This window comes from Daldinia vernicosa (genome assembly GCF_022497035.1).
Source record: "Daldinia vernicosa strain CBS 139.73 unplaced genomic scaffold F5Y00scaffold_2, whole genome shotgun sequence".
NCBI lineage: Eukaryota > Fungi > Ascomycota > Sordariomycetes > Xylariales > Hypoxylaceae > Daldinia > Daldinia vernicosa.
Window position 1 is genome coordinate 50,626 of NW_025953918.1, and position 17,539 is coordinate 68,164.

The 17,539-nt window shown below is 48.6% G+C and overlaps 5 protein-coding genes across 5 annotated transcripts; 2 read left to right on the plus strand and 3 right to left on the minus strand.

The window, feature by feature from the left end:
- Positions 1-29: 29 nt before the first annotated feature.
- Positions 30-681, plus strand: F5Y00DRAFT_269093 (uncharacterized protein; the record flags this gene model as incomplete). Its single annotated transcript, XM_048012374.1, has 2 exons — positions 30-225; positions 305-681. 2 exons carry the CDS (start codon positions 30-32, stop codon positions 622-624), a joined length of 516 nt encoding a protein of 171 aa, XP_047869595.1. The 3' UTR covers positions 625-681.
- Positions 682-4,223: 3,542 nt separating this feature from the next.
- F5Y00DRAFT_57191 (uncharacterized protein) lies at positions 4,224-5,861 on the minus strand. Its single transcript, XM_048013829.1, has one exon. The coding sequence runs from the start codon at positions 5,634-5,636 to the stop codon at positions 4,263-4,265; it is 1,374 nt and encodes a 457-aa protein (XP_047869596.1). The 5' UTR covers positions 5,637-5,861; the 3' UTR covers positions 4,224-4,262.
- A 224-nt stretch (positions 5,862-6,085) lies between these two features.
- F5Y00DRAFT_250398 (phosphoglycerate mutase-like protein) lies at positions 6,086-7,613 on the minus strand (the record flags this gene model as incomplete). The annotated part of the gene is made up of 3 exons (XM_048009729.1): positions 6,086-6,984; positions 7,042-7,497; positions 7,559-7,613. 3 exons carry the CDS (start codon positions 7,611-7,613, stop codon positions 6,086-6,088), a joined length of 1,410 nt encoding a protein of 469 aa, XP_047869597.1.
- A 997-nt stretch (positions 7,614-8,610) lies between these two features.
- F5Y00DRAFT_57164 (uncharacterized protein) lies at positions 8,611-9,827 on the plus strand. The gene has a single exon (XM_048013827.1). The coding sequence runs from the start codon at positions 8,953-8,955 to the stop codon at positions 9,610-9,612; it is 660 nt and encodes a 219-aa protein (XP_047869598.1). The 5' UTR covers positions 8,611-8,952; the 3' UTR covers positions 9,613-9,827.
- A 24-nt stretch (positions 9,828-9,851) lies between these two features.
- Positions 9,852-17,211, minus strand: F5Y00DRAFT_223264 (uncharacterized protein). The gene is made up of 2 exons (XM_048005846.1): positions 10,772-17,211; positions 9,852-10,711 (listed from the first exon to the last, which is right to left on the minus strand). The coding sequence occupies exons 1-2, from the start codon at positions 16,736-16,738 to the stop codon at positions 10,493-10,495; spliced, it is 6,186 nt and encodes a 2,061-aa protein (XP_047869599.1). The 5' UTR covers positions 16,739-17,211; the 3' UTR covers positions 9,852-10,492.
- Between the last annotated feature and the right edge of the window lie 328 nt (positions 17,212-17,539).

Here is a 17,539-nt window from a genome sequence, read left to right on the forward strand (position 1 = left end):
GACAGGTCAACTAAGCACCTAAAGCCTTCATGACAGTGATGGACGCCCTCACCTTCTATTATCAATGGCGTACTCACCCTTCTACACGATGGGCTCTGACCATCACAACCGCCAAAGGACAATACACATTCCATTGTCTTGTTATGGGATACAAGAATAGCAACGCTTATGTTCAGCGCCAAATGGACATACTATTCGAAGATGTTGATTCAGTTGATTGCTATTGTGATATAGACGAACTCGTTCCGAACCCCTAAGCCACTTCCACTAATACTAATCTACATTTATACGTTCGTCGCCATAGTGGACAATAATGGCGATCTCATTGTCCAACCTCAACACGCAGTGGCATTAACCGTAATGCTGCTGCAAGAGGCACAGATCGTCTTCGCCACCCCGGCCGCGGCTCGCGAGACTTTCTTCAGGAAGGCGTTTGAGCCTACGTTGGTGGTAATGGATGAAAATGCACGTATGAGGGAGCTTACCACCGCCATGTGCATCTCCTCTCTCTTTGCGGTCAAGCTCTTTATATTACTCGGGGATCCTCAACAGTTACTCCCATTCATCGGCGACAACCACCCTTCTATCCACAGATTAGCATCATTACGGTTAATAAGAGCTTAGACGAACAACTTCGACTAGGATGACTTAACCAGCTGGGAAATCTTATATCAAGACTGGATCGATATCGAATATAAATATTCGCGTCGTATCGGAATTGCCGGCAAATTGCCAAGCTTTAGCTAAAGAAGAGGACATATACCTAAAGCATACGCTCTCAAGCCGAAATAAGAAAACGGCCATTCTATATACCAAATATTCGGGGCTAGGATGTAATATATTGGCTCTTTGTTGACTGCGGTTGGGAGTATAGTCGAGCTAAATACCGCCGATATTTTCGTGCGATCGAACAGCTACGATAACGGTTTCTTCGAAGCGAAGTGAGATCTTTCAGTCGAGAAGACCCTCAGACCGCAGCGTCCGACGAGCTAGACGCCACGGATCACTTCCTAGCCGAGTCCGTCCTGACCAAGTTCCAGCACCACGCGGACGAGTACTCTAAGCAGAAGGGCAGAAAGAACTTCCATACGCAGTCTCTTCAAACGAATTATGCAAGTCGCTAACAGCCCTAATAGCGGCTCTCAGGCTATCTAATAACAGCGAAAATACTTTCAACACTAGATGAAAGGCAACCAGAGGCTTCCTTGCCGACATGGGTACACAGCGCAACGAAAGAGGCGAAGGATGGAACCTTTGGTCGATTGACAATTTAGGGCCACGAACTATATAGAGGAAAAGCGATGAATTGGTACGTAGGCATATTGTCTCAAGACCATCGCGACGCAATGTTCGCAGACAATGAGTACGCATTGGGCAAGCTATTCGACGAATTTCGAATGACACCAGGCGAAGCCGACTGGAGATTGAGATGGAATTTTCATCTTTTATATAAAGGTATATCCAGCGTGAGTGCTTGAGCTTAATTTCGCTTGGCCTCTTTCATCTATATGGCACACTTCCTTCACTTCAAACACTGGTCTAAAAGGGGGACTCTTCTCTCTTATACCAAAGATGGAACTTTTCTTTATCATGAGAAAGCCTTTCCCCTATCCCTCAGAAAAACACTCCACATACTCTGCAAGCATGAGAGTATCACTTATGAAGTTGAAAACACCTGTGCCGGTGCCGGAGGAGCTTATTGCTTTCAAAAGATACAAGGTCCGCCGCGTGAGGACAACACTAAATGTTTAAATTGCTTGCGGAAAGAAGCACACGGGGGTAACCCAGAGAAGCAGCCCTCTATCGAGACGATAAGCCGGACGACGACGACAATCAGAACGACAGTGGCGACAAACTCTAAAACGAGATCATGGCCACAAAGGATTCCATCGATGCCACCTTGAAAGAGATCTTGGAAAACCAAAAGTTGATGATGCAACAATAGGATCGATACAACCAAAAGCTCGAGCGACTTGAAAAAGCCTTCGATGAATTTAAAACAAGCTTGGATGGAGAAGAATATGGTATTGCGCAATGGAAAAGAGATATCAATCGCTTCGCGAAGGCAATGAAAATGGTCGATGCACTCGATAAAGACCAAAAGCAACACCAACTGAAAGAAGCCCTCCAGTCGCTCGACAACTCGAAAAGAAAACGAGCAGTAGCCCAATCCACTAATGCATCGAAAAAGTCGTATAAACCTGCACAGAAGAAAATGAGATCCTACGCTGAAGACATCGAAGAAAACGACAACGAAGATGTGGTTCAAGCACCGGCAACCCCGGCGCGTACCCCGAAGTCATTGATGTTCCCACGAACACCGGGAGGAGGCTAAAGCGATGAGCTGATGGCGGGGGCGCCGTGTAAGACATACTTTTTCTTTTCTTTTTTCTTGTATTTCCATTTTACCCTTTCCTCCGTCTAAAGTTCCTTGGTTGAGTTAACCGAGGAGTTGTCTGCCGAGGAGACAAATGGCTACGATGATACTAACTCCTCGTGAAGCATGGCAAAAACTTCGGACCGCTGAATACACCGAAGCACATTGCCTCAAAGGTGTTTCTATACACAATTGGGCCCTCGCTAGAACTCTGGACGCGATTGACGAACGCTTCTTATTCGTACAGCAAAGCTTCTTATTCATGCGCCAATACGGGCCTTTTATCCAATATAACAAGAACTTTGAGTACTGTAAGTGGTTACACTATGAGCTACGCGCCCGGGTATCACCTGAGATTGAGGTGCTCTTCGATCATCAATCCAGTCACTCGAACAAGGAACGACAAAGTGCAGCAAATGGAACAAATTTACCGTGGCCTCGATTCGGACTTGCGTTGCATGGTATTAGCACCATCGGACCATATTAACATCGACGAATATATCAAACATATTACAGAGCGCAACGAATAGCGAGACAACATGGAAAAAAGGATTTGTCTACCTCCGGCCCCAATGAGCACATCAAGAATCTAAAGATCAGCGGCGACGCCAAGTTCTTACTCACTAAAAGTCCTTACAATTGGTAGCTTCACTGACAATTTAGGGCGTATGACGACACGGTGGTACGCCCGCCAACACCCTGGCAAAGAGATCTTAGACTCGAACAACCGCCATTGACATTCCAATGGCACGGAAGACCTCCGACACTACACGAAACCGAGAGAATCCGAAGAACATTGGAACAAGGAGGAATAGGGATGGGCGGACAAAATAACAGACGATAGCTTTGCATTGAACGATGACATTGTGTCGCTTTTTCATGTGCCATAAGCAACGAGGACGTTGACTTCTTTCAACAAGACCACCCGGGACAACATCCGTTACGAATACCTAAATTACGACGTAGGAAACGACCCTCCGATCCCTAATCTCAAACGTGACCGATCAACAACTTTTTCTATCGAGGGCTATTGATAGGCATCACGATAAGCTATCTTCTTTTAATACATCAAGTTCATGATCATCCAGGCTCCCGACATTTGGTAGCTTCACAGTACGATTATGGGGATAGAGAAACGTGCTACCAAGCAACCTGTAAAAAACAAAAATGTATTAACAATGAAAACAAGATTTGATGCAGTCAACTTACCTTTAATAAAAAGCTTAATAGTGACGAGAAGCCTGATAGCAACTAACCTACAAGTTCTTCATTCGGATACTACTCTTTGCAGCTATTTGTAACTAATGTATACATGAGCAGACTTATAACGTGGTTGTTATAAGATTTACATGTGTCGTAACGTTTTGAGAAGAAGTTAACCTAGCTGAGGTTAATTTTTGGATTGAATACGTATGATTAATCGAAAGAGCTTTGGATATATATGCTTTTCTTATTAGGTATTCAAGCTATTGGTATGATGGGCTGTTTAAGTTGACACAAGTAGAATATTGCCGTTGCGACGATATAGTCTTAGAAAAGGGGGTTCCTGGTCGAAAAGGGGTTATCAGAAGGAGACTGGTCACATTGCTGTTTAAAAAGAGTATGACTAGCTAGGTTCGAAAACTATACAGTTTCTGGATAGTTAGTAGTTATAGTATAGTATAATCGCTTTACTTTCAACAGACAACGCCAACAAATATGCTGGCATACATAGACTTGAACATATATTTTATAGTATATGTACCTCGCACCTACTTATACCCAAGAATACCTACCTACCTTTCTACCGCACCAACCTACTATTAACTCCCTACCTACATGTACCTTGTACCTTTCTATTTAGATCCAGCTTCCAGCTTCAAGCTCCGAGCACCAAGCCCCTAGGTTAAACCCTCCTCCCCTGCCCCTTCCGCCCACCCACGTCCCTCCCGGTCCCGGGCCCAACGCCAAACCAGATCTCCCTAGTTCCTCTGGCGCCTCTCCACAGCGGCTGTATGGGTGCGCGCGGTTGGGTGGTATCGACTTGTGTCTGTGCGTTGTTATTTCCGCTGCGCGTGGCGATGGTGGTGGTGGTGGTGGCGGTGGTGGTATTAGCACCCCCCGCTCCACGATGAGGAGGTTGTCGCGAGGGAGAAGTAGTAGAGGGAAGGGGAGGGGGAGGGGCTTGGCGGCGCTGTCGTGCTTTTTGTGCGGCGATGTATGAGGGCGCTAGATGTGCTACCTGGCTGATGTGGAAGGGTCTTGGGGTGAGGATTTTAGATGGTGGTGGTGGTGGTGGTGGTGGTGGTGGTGGTGGTGTTGGTGCGGCCGGCGCATCATCGTTGTTGTTACTAGGCGCAACGTCTTCCCCCCTGAGTCGCTGTAGCCTTTCCTCGATAAGTCTGGCCTCCTGCTCTCCGAGGAGTTCTACGAGTAGACTCTCTGGGATGGGGGGTATTTTGTTACCACTATTGTTGTTGTTGTTGTTGTTGTTGTTGTTGCTAACCTCCTGGTGCTCTTGGGCTTGGCTATTAGTGGGAGTGGCTTCTCCGAGTTTAGATGGCTCGCCACCCAGGTCAGGGTACTGGACTGGCTCGCCCTCGCCGACTTGCTGTTGCTGCTGTTGCTGTTGCAGACTCTCGTCTTGGTTGGTTTCCGCCTCGAAGATATCCAGATGCTTCTTCTCCACCCCCGAGGCAGGATACACCACAGCGCCAGCACGCCTTAGGAAATCGCCTACCCGTTTCTGCACGCGGTATACTCGGTTTCGCCACTGACTTGTCGGCTTTAGAACACTACTATCTTGCTGTACATTCCGCTCGTCCTGATCCCTAGGCAAAACCACTCCATTATCAAGATTATCAAGATTAAGCAGACGATCCAACGTGTCACGCCTCTGCGTCTGTCTTACCTCCACCACACTCCTCACCCTCGGCAACTGTACATTCGACCTATGGTGACGAAGCGCGCCCGATCGCTTAATCTGGATGAAGCTATCTTTATATTTCTTTAGCCACGAAGCAGCCGATTCTCCCGGCGGCAGCACATCCGACTTGTGAGCGCTGTCTTGCGGCTGCTTGAGCTGACTAGCAGTTATATTGAAATTGGTTACATGTGGAGTTCCGGACTGTACGTCCTTCTGTTCTGTCACTGATTTCTCCATTGGGGTGGAGTTGAAATATTCTGTCCAGGGATTGGTTTCGGCATATACGAGGCTATGATGCATCCATGGTTGGCTGTATAGCATGTTATGTAAAAATTCCCACCACTGCTCAGCCATGATGAAAGATATAAGAGTCAGAGAAGCGAAAAGTTAAAATTCGATGGTAGAATATTCGAATGGGAGTCCTGGTAAAACCAGGGGTTTCCAAAAGAAAGTGAGCTAGGCGTCTTAAAAAGTCTAGGAGCCATGGATTGCATGAGAAGGTATTCAGATTCGTGGCTTTGTTCTTTATGATTCTTAGCGCTTGTGGACATATATGACAAAGGGGACGGTGTCAATGACTGCAAGTTACTTAGCTCTTAACTACGATAATGACCATGTCTAGCGTCAAAACGATAATAGTATATTTCTTCCAAGATAATAGGGGTCCATAAAGAACAAAGATATTGTATTGTAGACGCTTCGCTAGACCATTCTATCCTATATATGCGCTAGTCATAAAGGGTATCACCAATATGAAAATGAGTAACACATACTATGAATCCGATCAAACCCTCCTTCAAAGCCTAGTATACGCTTCCTCGAATGCTCCTATCCTCTTGCTCAGCCTTATCCAGGTCTTCGGCCTCGTCGCCGCCGTCCGATCCTTGGTCCGAGTTGTTAGGTGCATCACCAAGCCTATTTGCGTGCGCGTGACGGGTAGTCGAGGGCTCTCTGCCATTAGTTGTTAGCCCGCTCCTCTCCCCGTTCTTAACACGCGCGGCCTTAGCGGCCAGACGCTCGCGAGCGTCATTCTCTGAAACTTCCTCCTCACTAGCATGTCCCGAGTAAGTACCCCCGAAGTCGCGACCGAGGTGAAGAAATGTCGACTTCTGGGGGGTTTTGAGCGCGTTGCGCAGCCGATCATCTATCGTTATGAATGACGGCGTTCCGTCTGGCGAGGAAACAACCTCTTCTTGAGCCTTAGTAACGTCGATATGCGGAAGGGCTCTACTGCGAGGATCATCCGAGTCATCATCGGAATTGTTTGGGCCTTGAATTCTCTTAGCTGGGCTTCTTCGGCTGGCTATAGTGCCATTAACCTCAGTAGCTGTATGAGTGAGAGCATGCTTAGCGTTGTTTTCGTCGTGTTGCCGTAGCTCAGCCAAATCACCGCGTATCTTAAAATTCTTGCCGTGATTACAGCCTTGAGGACAACCACCCCATTTGCGTGGCGGGGCAGGAGTGTGGTTATGCTTCTCAGTCTTGCCCGGTTCCTTATCCTCCTTGGCCTTGATGGCAGCTCGTTCTCGTCGTAGTTCAGACCACGTCCGAAGTTTGTTCTGGAGGTCATATTTGCCACTGTCTACCTGTTTCTTCATGACGAGAAACTCGCAGTGATTGACGTTGCGTAGGTCTTCAAAATACTCGACAGAGAAATGATACCACTTCATCAAAAAAATGCGAGACATGAGACCGTGGGTAACTAATTTCAGGGTTAGCGGCGAGTGTTTACTGGTTTGTGAGTGGAATGGTTGCATACCTAGGACGCAGACGCTGGCAAAGTCATCCTCTCCGAACTGACGCCACAAACTCTCGTTGAAACCTGAGACACGATCATAAGCATCGGCAGCGCTCTCGCCGTTGGGAATACGATAGAAGAAATGGCCGTAATCGGCACGTTCTTGCCACATGCGTTCCATCTCGGCGCTGCACGGCTGGAAGTTTCCAAAATCCTGCTCACGCAACCTTGGCTCCTCGTATACCTTCATATTGCTTCTCTTGAAAGGCGAGGGGTCGGGATCGTCTGACGTTAAGGTTTCTAAAATACCCTCGGTCGTTTCTCTCGTCCGTCGGTACGGAGAGGTATAGAACTGGAGGGTATCATCTGGGCGGAGTAAGGCTCGTAATCGACGACCGGCGTCGCGGGCTTGCTGCCATCCGTCTTGGGTCAACTTGACTCTATGATCGGGGATGGTCTGGTGGATCTCGCGGTTTTCTATAGTTGTAGCTGTCAGTATTCGGGTTGGCAAGTTATTTGGGCGGAGGTGGCGACATACTGTTGCCCTCAGACTGGGCATGTCTGATTAATATAATGAGTCTTGGGCGACCCATGATTGCTGATAATAGGTCCTAGAGATATATAGTTTCCTGCGATGGTCCTACGACGGTGCTATTCTCCAAGATAGTAAGGTAGATGTCGATTTGTTAGGTCGGGTATCAAAGAAGTTTGAAGCTCGGAAGAGTCGACGAGGTTTCGTTTCGTTCGGAAAGGCTAGGTTAGATATATATTCCCAGAGGCTTTTATGGCAAGTCACCCTATCGAGCGGACAGCGGGACAAGTTTGATTCTTGGACTAGTTAAATCAAATGATTTGAAATCATGGATAATATACACTCTCGTATTTAAATTATTTCTCTCGGTCTCTCTGCAGCATCAGGCTGAGTTGAGGGAGTGAGATATAAAATGATAGGTCGCCGCTCGTAGACGTGGTTGTAAGGTTGCAAGGTTGCAAGGTCGTACGTAAGAATGTATAATATAGATTTTATAAATAATAAAAGTAGATTTTACCGGCTTAAGAAGGGTCGAAGCAGGAGGGAGCCAAGAATGCAGGTAGGGCCTTGACGCTTGCTTTGACTCTTGCACTATGTCAGGTAGGAACCGTGCATGGGTTTTGGTTGGAGGGGAAGAAAGCCTTTGAAACAAGCTGTCGGGACTCCCCCGTAAACCATGCGCGAAGAAGCCTAAAAAGCTTCAACTCACCTGTAAATAAAGTTTGTTGATTGGTTAAAACTTTAACCCCTCCATCTGACCGACCAATGAACCCGATTTCGGCTCCAGTGTTAGGCTGCACCTGGCTGTCTAAGCACGATGATGCAGGGGCCATCTGTGGAAGGTACACCCGGTGGGGTCACTTTCAAGGTTATGTCTTGCTGGTGCCGGGCTGGTGTGGTATTACCATCCAAGTTAATAGTTCCACTCTTTTTTTATCTTTGCCGTGTACGAAGTTAGCCTCATCGGCATCTTCCATCATAGGGTAAGCATCATCAAAAATCACCTGTCACAATCTCAGCCTCGTGATAAAACACGCTATCACAGACGTTTTTCATATCAATCAATTTACACCGGTGCCATTCCTTCGAGATCCAATCTACCTCTTACATACTTGCCGACGCACCTAACATCTCCTATTTTCTCACCATTACCAGAAAAGGCGTCTTCGTCACGCCACCAACATACGACGCCGTTCCCCGAATCGCAAGAGCCTGCCTCCCCTCGGAACCAACGACGGCAGAAGATAGGGAAGGAGGAGGGTCGGCGCCAATCGAACACGTAGCGTAGCTAGTTAGCTAGCCAGGAACAAGCCAGATCGCCCTGGCCTAGACCGATAGCCAAAAGCAACCAGCAACCGGACCCGCGCGAAGAAGGAGAAGAAAAGGAAAAAAAAGCCAAAATGTCAGGCGAGGGCCCCGAAAGCATCCCGACATCCGCAGACCCGCGCTCCAAGCGTCCCACCAAGAAGCGCGCCCTAACGCCCGTCTCAGCCCAAGCCCACGTCGTAGAAGCGCTCTTCTCCAAGCCCGACCAAGAGATCCGGATCCCCGACGCGTCCGCCGCGTCGCGCAAGCGGGACCTGCCGCCGCCCCCGGAGATCGTGACCAACGTGCAGGGCTCGAGCGCCGGCGCCGGCTCGGGCGAGTTCCACGTGTACAAGGCGAGCCGGCGGCGCGAGTACGAGCGGCTGCGGCGCATGGACGAGGAGGTGTCGCAGGAGAAGGCCAAGGAGGAGTTTGAGAAGAGCAGGGAGGAGAGGGAGAGGCGCGACGACGAGAAGACGAGGAAGAATAGGGAGAGGCGCGAGAAGGCTAAGGCGAGGAAGGCCAAGGCTAAGAATGGTGGTGGTGGTGGTGGTGGTGCGGCGGAAAAGGGAGATGGTGGTAATAAACCTACCGTGGCTGCCGCGCCGTCGTCGAAAGGTGTTAAGGCTAGGGCTGATGCGAAGAAAGATGATGCGGTAGAGACGGCGGAAAAGGCAGATGGTGAGACGCCCGCGAAAGGGGATGATGATACGCCGGTAGAGGAACCGAAGGGTATCGTTATCGAGGAAGATTGAGGAACAAGGAGGGATTGGAATTAATATATACCTAGATACCCAAACAGTCAATAATCTCAAGTGAGAAAGGAGGTGAAAAGTTTCGAGCACATGCTTAACTTAGAGAGAAGCTCTGCGTTGTTTTTTTTTAAAAAAAAAACCCGGCATCATGCAGCTTTAGATCAGGTACTCATCATACCAGTATAATTGTATTCTAGCATTGTAGCATCACATATAATGATCAAAAATAAAGATTAAAATAAGATAATAATCCTCCGGTATCATGATTGGTATCGAATTGATAACTATGCCCACACAATTGAAACTAAAGTGATATCGCTCTCATCAGGCTTCCCTACCCATAAATAAATAAATAAAAAAGACATGCAAATCCTGAACTCCTTTATCGGATGAACATCTCGTCAAGAAGAACGAGAGCGGCCGGGAAGTCTCCCCTTCTGCCGGCCATTCCTCGAAAGCCGTTTCTAGCTAAACCAATAAACCGCTTTTTCCTCCTCTAGCAAACATACCGTTGTAAAGCCGTCAAGTCATGAATGATGAATGATGAATGTTACCGGACGGGTTTGGCCGTCTCGACTGATGGCCGGCCTGCATTTGTACAGAGTCCTCCTAGTAGAGCGTCGCAGATCCCGTAACCGTATGTGAACCTTGGGTCTTGGCCTATGCTCTACCCTATCCTAGTGGTACACGCCCCGTTCAGCAGAAAATACAAATATTTTTAAATCTCCAACCTCGACCATCCGACAATGTAATCGTGGTATACAACGCTGTCCCTTTTTTAAAAACTCTATCTCCTGGGAACGCCATGCAGATGCATCCACCATGTCTTGAAAGCAGCGATTGCTAAGGACCAACTCAACTGTCCACCGACAGCAGCGCATCAGAAGAATTTCGACATTGCCGTGCTAAGGTCAACGAAATCGACCGGCTTCGTCACGTAATCGCTAAAGCCAGCTGCTGCACACTTCTCTTGTACGTCCGACATAACATTCGCCGACAGGGCGATGATAGGTAGCTTCCGATAATTGGTCTGCGCCTCCCATTGTCGAATCTCCCGGCAAGCCTGGTAGCCATCTTTACGCGGCATATGAAGGTCGCACTGTCACAAAATAGTCAGCTTGCCGTCACGTCGAACCGGTATCATGCATGCTAAACTTACCAGTATTAGAGAGTAGTGATTTGGCGGGTGTGCGAACACTTTCTCGGTACATTCAACACCGTCCGCGGCAATTTCCGCCTCGATGCCCACTTTGTTGAGATATCTGACCAGTACTTTTTGGTTGACCGGGTTGTCTTCGACAAGAAGCACCTTGTACCCCTTATTACCGATCCGCTTCTCCACGTCCAAATAGCTTTGCTTCTGACTTTCCACCATTTGTGCAGCGCTGGAACGGTTCAAATCCACACTCAGGTCCCGCTCTCTCCCTGGATCGAAAATTACCGCAAACCGGGATGGCTTCACGGGTTTATATACAAATATCATTCGTTTTTCTTCCAAAAGCTTCTGGTGCTCAGGATCTGATGCTAGCCTAAGAACTGCCTGTCTCTGAACAGAGTCCGTCAAGACTAGGACCGACGTCTTGCCGCCAGAGCTTGCGATTATTTTATCAATAACACCTATAATCTCTTCGGCTGAGGGTAGATTAAGAACAACATGGGTAAATGTGACAGATTCGTGTCCGCCGATCACCTCTTCAGCCTCCGCCACGCTTGTCATTGCCGTTATTTGGTGGGGAACGTCTTTTGGCAACGTCATCTCGATGTGATTCGTCGTAGCTTCCCTGCTATATTTTTGAGGGCAGATGATGAGGATTGAGTACATTGGCGGGCGGAATTGTGCCAACCCTATGGGGGATTTAGACCCGTCCGGAGTAGCTACCATTTGAGGTGACATCTTTCTTAAAGGCATCTCTAATTTCATCTGGGAAAGATCTTGTCCACTGGCTTTTGCGGCTTCGCTGAAGTGCGTGAGACCAACAACCGACGAAATCGATGATCGTGCAGTAGTCAGACTATGAACGGACCGAACCGAAGGATCCGAGCTAGCAGATGACTCGGCGGCAACTGGCGATGTAATATCAACAACATCTGAGCTGGGACTAGCAGTCGGAGCGGACTCCATAGTTCTCTGTAACAGAAGAGGCTTGATCAAATGTGTTGGCTTCTCTTCTGCCGGGGATCGTATGGACGCGGTCATTGGTGGAGTATTGGCCACGTGAGGATGGTCATCGGCGCTTGGTAACCCAAACTTGGCAGTGAATGTAAACGTCGAACCTTTTCCGGGTTCAGCACTGCCGTCCATTTTCCCTCCGTGAAGCTCTACAAGCTGTCTTGAAATTACGAGACCTAGCCCACTGCCGCCATGTTGTCGGGTACTGCTTCCATCAATTTGGCTGAAGGGTTTAAATATAAGTTCGGCTTCTTCTTTGGAAAAACCTCGGCCAGTGTCGATGATCGAGAACTCAAGCATAATCTGGTTCTCGGAAAGATCGTCCGCGCTGCTGGAGTAGACCTTACACCGACTGAAGACTTCGCCGACGCTGGTAAACTTGATAGCGTTACCTATGACATTAAGAAGCACTTGTCGGATTCGAACCCTATCGCCCTTGACCCAAGAAGGTACGTTTTCCTCCACGATATAGTTAAGTTCGAGCCTCTTCGCGATCGCCATTGTCGATACCAATTCGTTGACATCCTCAATGAGGGATCTAGTGTGAAACCACTCGAAGTTCAGCTTCATCATACCGGCATCGACCTTGGACAAATCTAGTATGTCGTTTATAATCATGAGAAGACTATTGGCGCTTGTCTGGATCGTATTTGTATAATCTCTCTGCTCTTCGTTGAGCGTTGTGTCCTGTAAAAAGCTCACCATCCCAGAGATACCAATGAGCGGCGTGCGGATCTCATGGGACATATTGCTGAGGAATCTGCCCTTAGATTCCATGGCCTCCTTTAACTTCTCCTCCAACAGCTTGTGATCGTTAATATCAGTCGCCGAGCCGAAGTAGGAACTTGCGGTACTGCCGAAACCAACGTCGTCGATTTCCACGCATCTAATCAAATGCCATCGGTATTCGCCGGTCTTAGATCTAAGTCGCACCTCGGTCGTGTAGGAAAGCCGCCCGTTGCTATCTGTCGCAACTTTGATAATTCCTTGCTTGAAAAGATCTCCTAGATCTGCTGTGACAAATTCGCGAGCCGAGCTGAAACTGTTTTGACGAGACGCACCCAGGCTGCCCATTGGTGCGCCTGTATGTATCGGGTGGTGCTCCGACGCAGGGTCTTGAGAAGGTGTATCGGGCGTATTCTCTTTAACGGAAAACTCCGCTGTCGAGCGTTCTACCGGTAGTCGACACTTCGCCAAATCGTCCGGATGTACAAAATCTATAAACCCTAATCCCAACGCATCTTCCTCGCTCTGGCCGGTGTAAGATAGCCACTGTTCGTTCGCGAATGTGATCCCGTCATTTTCAGTTGCGGTAAATATTATCTGCGGAATCAAGTTTGCTAAAAGACGATGCTTCGCTTCCGAGACTTCAATCTCCTCTTGACGGAGTGCCATTAGCTCGGCAACTTTCTGATCATGGATATCCATGTAGGAGCCGATGAACTGTACTATAACCCCTCGCCTATCACGAGAGGCCACCGCCCGAGCTTGGTGCCATCGATACGTACCGTCGAAGCGACGAAGGCGGACGGTATGGGCAAATTGGTCACCCGACCGAAGGGAATGTGTCCACGCACGCATATATTCCTCACGATCCTCCGGGTGTAAACTCCCCCAAGGATCTGCAACCAAGTCTGCGAGAGTCTGGCCTCTATAAGTTAAATATCTACTATTAACCCAAACAATCTCCCCGTGCACTGGCAATGCAACAAATACGTGCACCGGTAATAAGTCCAGCATAAGTCCTTTTAGTCGGTCCGAAGGCGGGAGCATAGTTACATGCGGCGCAGACGCAGACGCAGATCGAATCGGCGTTGTACATTGTGACGTGGGTTTTGTGAGCAGAGACGTGCTGGGCGGTAAGGACTGAAAGGTTGACGAGAAGTCCCCGCCGTACGAGTGTAGCATAGTATGCTTATGACCACCGAGTGATATGCTCTGACTAGACAACCTCTTCCGACTGTCGTCAGCATCCGACCGTAGCTGCTGGCTTTCCGTGCCAATATTAACATCGGAAGTGTCTTTTGACGTAGGCCTTGGTTTTGATATTTGGTTTATCACTACCTCATCAAAAGGATCAACATTACGGAATATAACCTGCGAGCTTTCGGCTTCCTTCTCAATTGAGCTTAGGTCTTGCTGGTGTTGCAGAAGGCTTCCTGATCGCCTGGGCTGCTTGCCAAAGGTAAGGCCGCCTTCCTTATTACCTACTCGAGGAGTACGCTGAGTTAACGATCCTGGAGTTGGCGGTTCTGCGGGAATCCCTCCGTTCCTAGGGACCGAACTGAAATAGCTGTCACCTCCCGGCTGGCCGGGGCTGGTACCAGCAGTTCGCCTCTCAACGAATAATCCAAAAGAGCTAGAATCCCAGAGCGGAGTTCCATTAGGTGAGGCGTTGATACTTCTTGAAGGGCCAGAGTATTCACTAGGGCTAGTAAGGCTTCCAGTAACCGACCGCTGAGACGCATCTTCAGACGTCGCAGCATTAAAATGAGCGAGCATAACAGGGTCCGCTACTGGTCGTCCATCGGGGCCAATAGCACCAAAGCCGCTAGTAGAGGGTCTTTTCCGATGAAGACCCATTACTTCTGTCTCAAGAGTTGAATAATGTCGACAGAGAGAAAAAGTTGCCGCTAAATGAGGTGCCAGGTGTTCAAGAGAGTGGCGCAAGTTGGAGGGATAGGGTATAATAGGGGTTAAGATCGACAATATCGCAATAGGCAAATGCTTGTTCTTCTTGGCTAAATCCTCGGTAGATGGGCGCTCATGTAACATGGCAGAACTTACATTCGGTTCGGTATGGCCCCGCTGAGAAGCCTTCTGTTCTAATGCAGAGGGGTCTAACTTGAATTTCTGAGGCGGTTTTGAAAGGAGGACGTGGTTAAGTGGGACATGGAGAACAGTCCAAGAGTTATCGACACCGATAGTCTCGAGAGGTTGTGCCGATGAATAGTCCTGCGGACTCGGACCGGGGTTGAACGACTCTTCGTCAACTACGGCGTCTGTGAAAAAGGGGTTTTCCGAGGGATCGGCTCGAACGGCGGGTGAAGGTGCTGGGGATTGAGACCATGGCGACGGAGGCGCTTGTTCATATTCTTCGTACTTCGGAGTAGGAGGTCGTGGTGGAATATCATCTAAGGCTGAAAACAAACTAGGAAGTTTTTTATCTGCAGATAGCGATTTAAAATTTCGGTTTAGAGATCGAGGTGCGCTCGCATTTGCCAGTAATGAAGATAATTTCGTCTGGGACTCGGTCCTTGTAGGCTTTCTTGCCAACTTCCGGGACTCTTCAGATAGGGCGGCTTTGGTACTCTTAGATTGTTGTTGTTTCTCTTCAGAAGTTGGATCGAGATAGGGGTAAGTGCGAGTCAGAGCAATCACTTTGCCTCGCTCAACAACTCGAGTGATACCGTTATGATCAATAAGCGGATCTGCTTCAAAATCAAGGCCTTGCAACACCGGGAGCAGACGACCTTTAACATCTCGCTTAGGCTCTAGCTTCGATTCCCACGTTGGAACGGGCTGCTGCTCTTCGATAGCATCGTGCTCCTCTAATGCCTGTCTGTTCAACGTAGGAAGAGGCGAGGTTGGATCATACTTATCACCACTCGGATAATAACTCTTGCTCCTTTTGATCTGACTCGGCCGCTGAGAAGTTGAGCTAGAAGCTTGGTCCTTGTCCATCTCTCCAATATCCTTTTTATCTTCATAAGCCGTAAAAGAATGACGGTTTCGAATCACCGGACGTTTGGGGTTGTCATCCTTCGGAGGTCCTTCGTGGCCCGGTAAAGGTTCGGACTGGTCGTCTACGCTCTTGGTGAAAACACTAGTCCCCTTCGCGATATATCCCATACTTAAGTCATCTTCTTCTAAAGCGTTATAAGTGGCTTTTTGTCCCCAAGGTACATTCTCAACATCTGTCGGGTCAGCTGGGATAGAAAGAGTTACCCTCTCGGCCTTAAAATATCCAGTCATAATCTGGACAACGGTATTCCACCAGGCCTCCAAGCCAGGTTCCGCCGAGAGCATCAACGTTAAGTCATAAAGATTAGGCGTAGGGAAGTCAAGACTCGAGGACTTGGTAGTAACTCCGGTGGGTAAAAATGTCATTGCAGAGGCCGGGGACGAGGGGTCCGACCTTAGCTGGTCGTGCAGGACAAAACTACCAAACTGTGCGCCGGCAGCATTCACGACTCCAGTTTGAGACTGCTGAGCAAAAACATTATGTAGGTAAGTCGAGGTGAAATTAGGGGTACCCATGCGTGGAAAGGGGTATGACGGCGTCCGAGCCGTGAAGCCCGGGGTCATACCACCGCGGACTGTCCTGTTAGATTCGCTCGAAGCAGTCGGAACGTCAGAACTATTTGTCGGCGAAGGTGTCGTGCTAGACTCTTCCTTAATAGGTGAGATGCGTGTCTTCTCCGATACATTTCTCGAAGGCGAGGGGGAGCCTCGAACCGCGTATTCCCGACGTTCCATTTCCCTAGCAAGCCGCGCCCGATACTCGGTAATAGACCGTTTATTTTCTAAGACCTTGGATGAAGTCTCTGCAATGCTAGCATCCCTAACGTTACTCCTCGCGCCCGTGCCAGCTCCTGTAGTTCCTCGCCGCAATTCATCATTTTCCAATTGTACATCTCCGGCGACGGATGGGGATTTCCCAATACCGACCGCGTCTAATCCACTACTACCACCTCGCAAATTAATGTGGTCTACACTTGAGGAAGAGAGAGTTAGCCAGGGTGCATCGGGATTTGTTGGCCCTACCGCGCTGCCTGGCGAGTTTCGCATGGAATCGGATATATCTTCAGAGAAACTAGTCCCAGTAGGACTACTCTGTTTCTCGATATTCAATGGTTCAAGGACATTAGTGTCATAGTTAGAGAAAGAGGAGAGCGACGGCGTGATGAGGTTACGTGGTTCGTCCGAGGTTGAGTAGTGGTGATGGGGTGGCATTCCTCGTTTACGGCGCCCCCATGCGGCAGTATCGGGGACGGATCTCACTACGTGCTCGTGATCTCGGCATTCGCTCCGTCTAATCCAAGAGGTATTCGACGATAGAGGAAATCAGACAGCATACGATGGAGAATTAGGTGTTTGAATTGCCGTATGTTGGTTGGGTGACAGTAACAGTGAGGAATAAGGATGTGATTCTTTTTCGGCTAGGACAGATCAAAACCGGTAAGTGGCATTGCCTTGTGTCGATTGCAAGGCTCATCGCTAGTCAGCGGCCGGTTAGGTCACTACCTACGTCAGACAGTGTTCTCGCTAGCAATTGATACGGTTCTATATTCGATTCGGGAACGATGGTGGCGTATAAGTTGAATATAGCGTATTAGCGTATGTAAGTCGAATAAGTCAAATAAGTCAAATAAGCTACTTAAGGTGTTAGGGGCGGCGACAACGACCTGAAAATGTCTTCCCGATTAATTTGGATTTCTTACTTCAGCTCGGTTGCAATGGTGTTAAAACGGTGTTTTAGGGTAGGCAAGTCAAGAGGAAATAATTAGCAGCGAAGTAATAGTAATAACGGTGGTGCTGGCCATTTCCACTGGCTAAACTACAGCAACTGCAACAACATCAGGCGGAAGGGGGGAAGGGAGAGAGCTTGAAAGTTGCATCGGTACATCCATACAGCGGGTACACTAAAAAATTAAAAGACAGGCATGAGGATTTTGACTGGTTTGACTGGTTAGGGGGACAAGGCAGGTGGGTTGTATGTCCACGTTCATAATTGCATTTCTTGGACTCTTTCTA

What these genes read in the sequence shown, in the direction of transcription:
- F5Y00DRAFT_57191 (XM_048013829.1), bottom strand. Translation starts at nt 5,636, where the DNA reads ATGGCTGAGCAGTGGTGGGAATTTTTACATAACATGCTATACAGCCAA.
- F5Y00DRAFT_223264 (XM_048005846.1), bottom strand. Translation starts at nt 16,738, where the DNA reads ATGCCACCCCATCACCACTACTCAACCTCGGACGAACCACGTAACCTC. An exon ending in ATCACTACTCTCTAATACTG is followed by an intron (nt 10,712 to 10,771) that starts GTAAGTTTAGCA and finishes ATTTTGTGACAG; the next exon opens with TGCGACCTTCATATGCCGCG.
- F5Y00DRAFT_57164 (XM_048013827.1), top strand. Translation starts at nt 8,953, where the DNA reads ATGTCAGGCGAGGGCCCCGAAAGCATCCCGACATCCGCAGACCCGCGC.